General features: G+C 36.6%; 1 protein-coding gene and 1 pseudogene across 1 annotated transcript; one reads left to right on the top strand and one right to left on the bottom strand.

Annotated features, from left to right (window-relative positions):
• Window positions 1-16: 16 nt before the first annotated feature.
• Window positions 17-1,927, bottom strand: LOC121791654 (annotated as a pseudogene).
• A 3,974-nt stretch (window positions 1,928-5,901) lies between these two features.
• On the top strand, window positions 5,902-6,875 carry LOC121791655 (1-aminocyclopropane-1-carboxylate oxidase 1-like). Its single transcript, XM_042189526.1, has 2 exons — window positions 5,902-5,994; window positions 6,075-6,875. The coding sequence occupies exons 1-2, from the start codon at window positions 5,902-5,904 to the stop codon at window positions 6,873-6,875; spliced, it is 894 nt and encodes a 297-aa protein (XP_042045460.1).
• The last annotated feature ends 2,773 nt before the right edge of the window (window positions 6,876-9,648 follow it).

The following is a 9,648-nucleotide window of genomic DNA, read 5'->3' on the forward strand; positions in this document are numbered from 1 at the left end:
AGATCCAAACTAAGCTCGTAGATGAAGAATTATGGGAACGTTGCATAGTTATCAGTCGACTTAGTTAACCAACGCAAATTTTTCAACTCGTAAGCTCTGGTAGACAGCCGATTGTTGGAAAGATTGACTACATACTTAGATATGAAATCGATGCAGCGATGGAAAGGTTCATAATGAGAACGAAATTGATCAGAGCTGCAGAAATAACACTTAGACCGACTTCATTTTGTGCGAAATTGCACGTTGAGGAGGATGAGGGTGTCATGTATGAAGGGCAAATTCCAGAATGTTGTATTTAATTGGAAAAATTTGTTGTAAACTTGTAACAATATTAAGAAGAACAAGTCTTCTTGAGTTTCCCTGTTTCCGGCTGAATTTTGAGGATGAAACCTCAATAAAAATCATTTAAGCTTAAATTCGGTTGGAGGCATAAAGAATTCGGGTTTCAATCCATAGATGTTGAAATCAACCTCTTCGAGTTTCCATGTCTCCTGCAACTCCCGTTTGTGGTTTGCAGACTGTTCCCGTATCGAAAAACGGTGAAGAAAGTCTTGCCACCGTGGGCGATGTTGACGCCATCGACGAGCTTGTAATCTTCGATGACAGACTCGGTGCTGGTCTCCCAGAAAACGTCTCCATCTTCCTTGCACGTCTTGACAGAGAGCAGCCTGGAGTCCTCGAGCTTAACGAGGAGGCCCGATCTCTGGCTGAAGTAGCCCCATATGGTGTGGTGGATGATCTCATGCTTCGGGCTGCTCTGTGCCTCCAGCGTGGACTGGTTGGTGTCGATCTTGAGTATGAAGCAATCCTCGTCGTTGATGATCTTTTCGCCAATGCAGACGGCGTCTATGAACAAATTGGCCGCGGCTCGTGGATCCAATCCCTGCTAGTAGTAGGATTCAGAGTGTGGCAGAGTACACACTTTCCTTTTTTGGTTTGTCCCAACTAAGATGATTAATTGTTAAAAATTGAAACACATTTATCTCCACTTTATTCTATCTCTCTTACTTTAAAATTAATATGCATATAATCCCATACCACCCAAGGAAGGGATCATCAAATAAGATACCTGTAAGAATCGGCGTAGTAATCGGGGTGGGCCCTTGGAGATGGGCCTAAGTTGGTTGGAGGACTGTCTCCAGGAGAGTTTGCCGTTGCTACCGGAGATGATTTTGGAGCCAGAAATGAGCATCTCTAGGCACCACTTGTCGGGATTCTTCTGCCAGAGGACGAAGCCTCCAGCCTGTTCATTGCTCTTGGTCTTGACGGACTCGTCCCCTGGTAGAACTCGGAGGCGCTGATCTTCACCTGCCCGACCACGCACATGCTGCTAAGGGCATTCAGCGCCGCCTGCCCACCCATCGCCGCTATGTACTGCTGCACGATGTACTTGGCCGTCGACGCCTCCTGCATTGCATGCACACACGCTCAGTCACAGACAAAGCAGGACTACTACTACCACCACTACTATTACTACTACTTAATATCTGAGGCCAAAAGGTCTCAGGTACAACAAGTTAGCGCAGCCTTTAAATTTAAATTTTCTTTTTAGTAAATAAATTTAAGTTTAAAGGTCGCGCCAACCTAAGACCTCTGGCCAACTCACACACTGCTACTACTACTACTACTACTGACGATGGAGGCGTGCTTGACGGCGCGCTCAATGGAACGGTCCACCTTGATCTGGAAGGGGAGGATGGGGCACCCCACGATGCTAAGAATGAAGCTCATCTCGTTGTACCTTCCCACGACCAGCGGTGACGACCACTTGTCCGCCGTCTGAGCTTCATCCACGCGGACATCGCCTGCCACCGCTGGGCCCCATTGCTGCCCAATGGGCTGAACATCTCCTCCGGGATCGGCACCTCCAGCACCGTCTCCAGCGTGTCCTCGCGCTCGAAATTCGGGCATATTTTCCGCATTACTAATTTCTGCTTGTTCTTCGTCGACGCCATTTTTTCTCAGATTGCACAAAAACTCTTGCAAATGATCAACTTTTTTTTCTTTTGTTTCTTTCAAAGGATTTTTAGGTGGGTTGGCGTTGTTGTAGGAGTCGTGGGCACGATGATTTTATTTTACTTGAAATGTGATATGTTTTTCGAAATAAATTTGTGTTTGGAAGAATACAAGATCCGAGTGATCCTCTTTGATTATTTATCATGCCCACGTGCCCTATTGTCTATGACATAAGAAAATACATACACACTAAATTTACAAGAACCAGATTGTCTTCGATTATTGATTTTATCCAATTTTATTTTTAACTTGATTTTTGAATATAAGACTACATTTTTGCGTGATTCTATATTTCTATCCATGGTTCACGTATGTAATTGTTAATGCTCACACATCAATGAAAATATATTTGACATTTTGTCTATACTAAGTCAATTTTACAATTTACAATCATTTCACTGAAAATGATTCATGGCTAGTAAATGAAAGTTGTAACCATAATATCATGGAAAAACTAAATAATCATGTTTGAAAAAAAATGAAACGCAATATTATATTTAATTAATAGAATTCAGGGAATTATGGTTAAAGTATTTCCTTCTTTTATTTGTTGATTTGGATAAATCCTATGGTTAACATCCCTTCAAATTTAGTAAGAGTGTTTATACTTAACTCTTGAAGCACCTCTACAAAATTTTTGATCTTACAACTTCAATTAGAATGTTGACTAACTGATTTTTCAGATTAGATGAATGGATGTTCCATAACTCCCAACATAATTATTTTATCTTTGATGAGGTGCCTTTCAACTTCAACATTCTTGGTTCTATCATGATGATTGGATATTTGGATATTGATCGCCTCATTATTATCACAAAAAATCTGGCAGGTTTTGGTTGATATTCACATTGATCAAGAGTTACCTTTTTTTGCTTATCTTATTTTTTTAGACAAGGACTTGCAGCCCCCATTGCTCCATCAGTTGGCTTCAACATCAAATCTTCTAGCTAACCATCCTTACTCGGAAGTTCAAATATTTGTGTATACTACTCCCTCCATCCTACAAAAATACGCACTCTCTTTCATTTTTAGTTCGTCTCATAAGAATATGCATTTTCTAAGTTTGGAAACTCTTTTATCTCTATTGAGATGAGATCCATTCTCCACTGACAATACTTTAATTATTTTTTCTCTTTACCTCTCTCTTACTTTACCATTTTTGCATTAAAACGTGCCAAATTCAAAGTGCATATAATTTTTTTGGAACGGAGGGAGTATCAAACTTCTAAACAAGAGAGAGATGAAGGAAGTAGTGGTGTTTGAGATTTAATCTCACTGTGATTTTTCTCTTAAGTAAACCCTAGCACCTCACTCTCGAGCTTCGGTGCTGTTGATGGTATGGTCTGTTCCACCCCCGACACCCAATAAATATTATAAAAATTAAATAAGAAGAAAAATCAATCTATAATAGTACTAACAAACTAAAACTGTATGCCTTCACAAAATAAATACTAGAATACATATGAAAGAGAGTGTTAGGTTTGGACAATATTAGACTATTTATGAACTAACTACTCCCTCTCTATGTTTCACGCTATCTCACTCTAAGTGATACATTTTTCTTTTTAGGATGTCCTACTCTAAATGTGTCTCATTGTAAGTGATACATTTTCCTTTTCAGTATGCGTTATTCTAAATAACATATTTTTAAATATAAAAACATCACACTCTATATATTTTTCCTCTCTTTAACTTTATTTCTCCAATTTACTTACAAAACAATACTACGTAAAATCCCATGCTGAATTAGCAATGTTCCACTTAGAATGGGACGGAGGGAGTATATCACTTTTGATTTCGAAAATTGGCTTGAAAAATAAAAAGGATTTCCCTATTAAATAAAGATTTCATTGGTCTAATAATACTAATCTCTATTTCTCACAAAATATGTATTATTTTTTTAGTCCGACCCATAAAAAATGCATTTTAATTACTTTTTTCTTTTCATCTCTTTTATTTTACTAATTTCAACTAAAAGTGCGTACTTTGTGGGAGTGTGTAATAAAAGTTTGAAACGCCTTAGTTACTCGATGAAGTCGGCTCATTGTATATTGAAATTATAGAGCAGGAAAGAATAATTAGGATTCAAAAAGATCATGAAATGATACCTTTAGAAGAAATTAGCAAACCACAAATCACCAAATACTCATATTAGAGCAGGAGTAGGGCTGTTTGTTGCATAGAATCATGTTCCGTCAAATTTTAATAATCGCAATTTGGAACCCCTTCCCTTTTCCCAAATGTGGTTTTAATAACTTATGTACATAAACTTCCACTCTACATATCACTATAGTTAGAAAGGAGTAAAATTCTCAAATAAATTACTCCTTTGGCACATAATAATAAACAATGCGTTTTTTAAATTTTAATTGTAGTAAAAAAAAGAGATAATAAAATAAGAGAAATACATTAGTTCAGTCTCTCTCCATTTTTATGATTAAATATCATTTTTCCAATAAAGTTTTATTCACATATTTTAAACCTTCAGCGACATCAGCGTGTAATTCGCAATGAATGATAAAATGAGACGATTGACAAATTTTCATCTTTCATAATTTATTTTTTAAGATTTTTAAAAAATGTGATGAGATGAATCAGGATTAGGCAATATTCTGTTATTTATTGGCAATTTATCCTTTAATTAGAATAACTTCTAACATTATAAATTTCTTCCCATATAAACTCAGATTAAATATCCATGCCCCTGAAGGCCCTCATTAGTTAATCTAACGGATACTTATCAAAATTCTCACAAGCCTATTACTAGAACTAATTTTTGAAATTTATCATTGTTCATATAAAATACTCTTCTCGTGATGTAGTAGTGAAAATATATAATCATTTTGTTATTTTGGTACGTTCTATAATAATACAATCATTTTCTTTTCTAGCAAAAGTCAATACATTTCTTCTTCATTACTTTATTCTCTTCATTACTTAATTCATCTAACACAATATTTCTTAAATCGCGTAGTAGTGAAAATATAGAATCATTTTGTCATTTTGGTACGTTTTATAATAATAGAATCATTTTCTTTTCTAGCAAAAGTCAATGCATTTCTTCTTCATTACTTTATTCTCTTCATTTACTTAATTCATTTAACACAATATTTCTTAAATCGCGTGCCGAAAATAAACATCTCCACTACTGCGAAATGGAGGGAGTAGTACTTTAGTAAAATTGTTGATGAAAACTCCATTACCATAAGTGCAACTAGTTTTGGAAAACAATGATCTAAAGCTACAAGATAACAACTTAGAGCAGAAGAAAAGGGCAATACCATTCAATAGAGTGCAGGACGTTGACGAATTAAATAAAAGGAGATATCACATGCTTCCTTTTATCTAACGATCTGACTTTTCGATTTTCTTAACAGTAACTGCAATCAACTGTTTTCATTTTTACAATCCTTTAAAAATATACACGTTTTAATGTATAATTGGCAATGTAAGACAGAAAGAACGAGAATAAGTCTGATCTCATTACAGGGGAAAAACTTTTTTAAGAGAGTGGAATGTTGTATCTGTTTTTATATATTAGTTTTATAATAAAATATGAGAAGAATTAGTTAGTGGAAAGTTGAGTCAATCTAACATTTATGATAAAAGTTAATTGAAACTCCTAATAACGGATGGACTAAAATGGTTAACAAGGACTCCTAATGGCAGACGAGTAATACTTTTAATGGATGGACTAAAATGAAAATAGTTGAGAATATCATGTAAACACTAATTCTACTTTCCCTCTCTCCCACATCACATGTATCCACTCCACGCCTATATATATATCCAACCAAGTTAGCAAATAATCATCACCCGTTCACACACACACACAACATAGAGAGCAAAAAAAGAAGTGAATATTTGTGAGAGATGGAGATGAAGATGGAGATACCTGTGATCGACTTCAGCAAGCTCGAGACAGGCGAAACCATGGCGCTCCTCCACGAGGCCTGCAAAAAATGGGGCTTCTTCATGGTAACCAAAGTGACAAATTAACCAACTTCTTATACATGAGCACTTTGTATTGTATTGAGGTTTGTTTGGTTGTGTTGCAGATCGAGAATCACAGCGTGGACACGGAGGTGATGGAGGAGGTGAAGGCGCTGACCAAGGCCCACTACAAGCAGGCCATGAGGCCGGCCTTCCTGGCCTCAGAGACCGCCAAGAGCCTCTCCTCCAGCAAAAACGAGCACATCCCCGACCGCGACTGGGAGAGCAGCTTCTTCGTCTGGCACCACCCTGACAGCACTACCACTGTCCTCCCTGACCGCCTCAGGCGGTCGATGGAGGACTACATCAGCCAGCTGATTCAGCTGGCTGAGAAGCTGTCAGAGCACATGTGCCAGAATCTTGGGATCAGGAGGTCCCACATGATGGAGGCTTTCTCTGGGTGCAGGGCCCCCTCGGTCGGGACCAAAGTGGCAATGTACCCAGAGTGCCCGCGACCCGACCTCATGAGGGGCCTCAGGGAGCACACGGACGCTGGAGGGATCATACTCCTCCTCCAGGACGACCAGGTCCCAGGGCTGGAGTTCTTGAAAGGCGGGGAATGGGTCAAAATCCTGCCTTCCAAGAACAACATGATATTTGTCAACATAGGGGACCAGGTGGAGATCTTGAGCAACGGGGTGTACAAGAGCGCGGTGCACAGAGTGATGGCAATGAGGGAGGGGAACCACCTCTCCATCGCTACATTCTACAACCCGGCTGGGGACGCTGTGATTTCTCCGGCCGCCGACCTCTTGGTCCCCAAGGAAATTAGGTTTAAGGATTATCTCAGCCTCTACACTAAGACCAAATTTGGGGACAAAGCCATCCGGTTTCAGTCCCTTAAAGCCATGGCCACTCACAACTAGGCTTTCTATGTTTTTGTTGCTCTCCTTCATATTTACCTTCATTAAAGAAATGCATCTTTGAGTATGCATAAAGTCTGGGGTTTAGCTATGCTCATTCTCAAATTCTCAACTTCATTTCTATTTAAGAATTTTTCAGTCAACTGTTTCCAACTTCTATGTACCAAGTCAAAAGGGAGGGAACAAACCAAAACTTAAGGAAGCAAAAAGTTTAGTGCTTGATTGAATTATGATTGTGAGTTGTGACATCATTAAGAGTGTTTTACAGCTTAAGTTTAGGAGACATAATGGATCTCTAATCCCTCTTATTTTGATATTTACTCATTGATAATGGATCGGAGCTCTAATTCACTAAAATTCGTTCTCAAGTTACAAACTTAGGTTCATAGATCAAATCACAATTTTCACTCATAGTCAAAATTCAGATGAGAATGAACCCTTTTTTACAAATCGTATATCTATGGAGTTTTATTTTACAAATCCCTTTTTAATATTTTACAAACGGAAACAACAATTTGCTTGATATTGTTATGTAATCCCTCTCAAGTGTCGTATTTTGGGCACATGTATTAATGATAAGAAAAGGGAGGGGGATTAGAGTATACAATGTATTAGCACAGATGTGCTATTAAAAGTCAAAAGAATTACACAACGCATTAATTACTTTCAAATTTTGAAGCTTTTGTTATTTCCTATGGGAAAAGATAGTAGTTATTCTGGTATATTGTTTCAATTCCAGTATTATATTGAAAAATTGATCAAATTTAAGAATAACTTAGTCTGAGTTTGACATTATTTTGCATGGCAAAAATTATGTACATCCACACCAAAATTAACAATTCGCAATATCTATTAATCATCCATTACACTTTAATTATTATTATTTCATTAGTTCCGCAGTAAGGGGTCAACTTATTTTTAAAAAAAAGTGTAAACTATGTCAATGGTCCCTGAACTATACGTTTTGCACGTAAATGGTATCTAAACTTTAAAAATATCGTGGGTAGTCTCTGAATGTCCATAAACTAAGGTGTAATCGCATTTTTGATACCTTTTCACTATTTATCACAATTTTGCACCAAAAATGCCCCTCAAAGCATGAAGGGCATTTATGGACTTTCATTTCTAGGTATTGAATTTGATATTTTTTATCTCTCTCTTACTAAATATTATATTTTCTTACAGTTTGAGTACCTGAAATGATTCACTTCACTTTTTCAATCAGTTTATGTCGGATCTTCTTTCTCTCTCTTTCTCTAACACTTTTAGAAAGTAAAAAAAATTGAAATAAAAAATACTACTATGAAATTCTTAATACTGTAGTTTAAGTACCCACGATATTTTAAAGTTTAGATACAATTTCCGTGCAAAACGCATAGTTCAGAGACCATTTGCGTAGTTCACTCCCCCCATATTATTGAGTTAAGGGAGAGGGGGGAAAAGAAATAAAGATGATAAAGTAAAAGAGAGAAAATAATACTTCCCCCGTCTTATAAAAAATGTCTCACTTTCCTTTTTAGTTTGTCCCATTAAAAATATCACATTCTAATTTTAGATATATATATACTATATATATATATAAAGAGAATAAAGTATTTTTTTTTCTAACAAAGAAATCAATCATTAGCTAAAAATGGAAAATTAATAACTTAAAATCTGACAAAGAAAGTATTATATACCAATTTATGGAGGGTGTTTTGCATGAAATTGTGATCATCGCTTAGTATTATCACTAATAATTATAATAATAATAATAATTATTATTATTATTATTATTATAATTGTTAGTTTTTGTTAATAACTAAGAATTTTACCCTTATGTTTATAAAATCATTATGGACAAAACGAGTTTTAATGATAAATTGGTAAGCAAGAGAGATGGGGAAAAAAGTGAAAGAGATGGGAAAAATGGGAAAAGTAGGAGAGAGAAACCTTCCATTTTTTAGAAATTGAACTATTTTCTGTGAACATCCCAAAATGGTAAAATGAAAGTATATTTTATGGACACAGGAAGTATTATTCATAGGAGTAACTTTTATTTAAAAGATTTTTTCCTTTTTTTCCCTAAACCTTAGTACCTTAGGTCATCTCCAACGCTGTCTCTTATCCGTCCCTTAACCGTCTCTTAAATTACTATTCTTGGGCTCCACTGTACTTTTTACTCCATCTCTTAACTAAGGGACAGAACCTGCAACCCTCCATCTCTTAGGCCATCTGCAACGCTGTGTCTTATCCGTCCCTTAACCGTCTCTTAAATTACTATTCTTGGGCTCCACTGTACTTTTTACTCCATCTCTTAACTAAGGGACAGAACCTGCAACCCTCCATCTCTTATCCGTCCCTTAACCGTCTCTTAAATTACTATTCATTCAATTTCATTTTTTATTTTTATTTCCAACCAAATTCAATTAATAAAAACACACTTCAGTAAATAAAATAAAATTACAACATAAAATAAAAATACAACTTAAAATTCAAAAAAATAAAAAAACACATAATTAAAGTCCTAAAAAAATAAAAATTACATAATTTAAAATACAATTTTATAGAAAATAAAAAAAACTACTACGTCGATGAATCATCCCCCGAAGGCGGTGGAGGTGCACTGAAGCCACCTGGAGGCGGAATACCAAGTTGTCTTGACATAAACTCAATTCCGGCAAGATAGGCTTGGTATTGGGAGGCGTTATGCGGGAAGTGTCCGCCGTTGTGGCGGTCATGTACATGGACATTAGGGAGTTCGAGGGTGCCCCCGAGCCCGAGCCCGCCTGGCTTG

The sequence above is a fragment of the Salvia splendens genome, unplaced genomic scaffold (genome assembly GCF_004379255.2).
Source record: "Salvia splendens isolate huo1 unplaced genomic scaffold, SspV2 ctg867, whole genome shotgun sequence".
Classification (NCBI taxonomy): Eukaryota; Viridiplantae; Streptophyta; class Magnoliopsida; order Lamiales; family Lamiaceae; genus Salvia; species Salvia splendens.

What these genes read in the sequence shown, in the direction of transcription:
- LOC121791655 (XM_042189526.1), top strand. Translation starts at nt 5,902, where the DNA reads ATGGAGATACCTGTGATCGACTTCAGCAAGCTCGAGACAGGCGAAACC. An exon ending in AAAAATGGGGCTTCTTCATG is followed by an intron (nt 5,995 to 6,074) that starts GTAACCAAAGTG and finishes GTTGTGTTGCAG; the next exon opens with ATCGAGAATCACAGCGTGGA.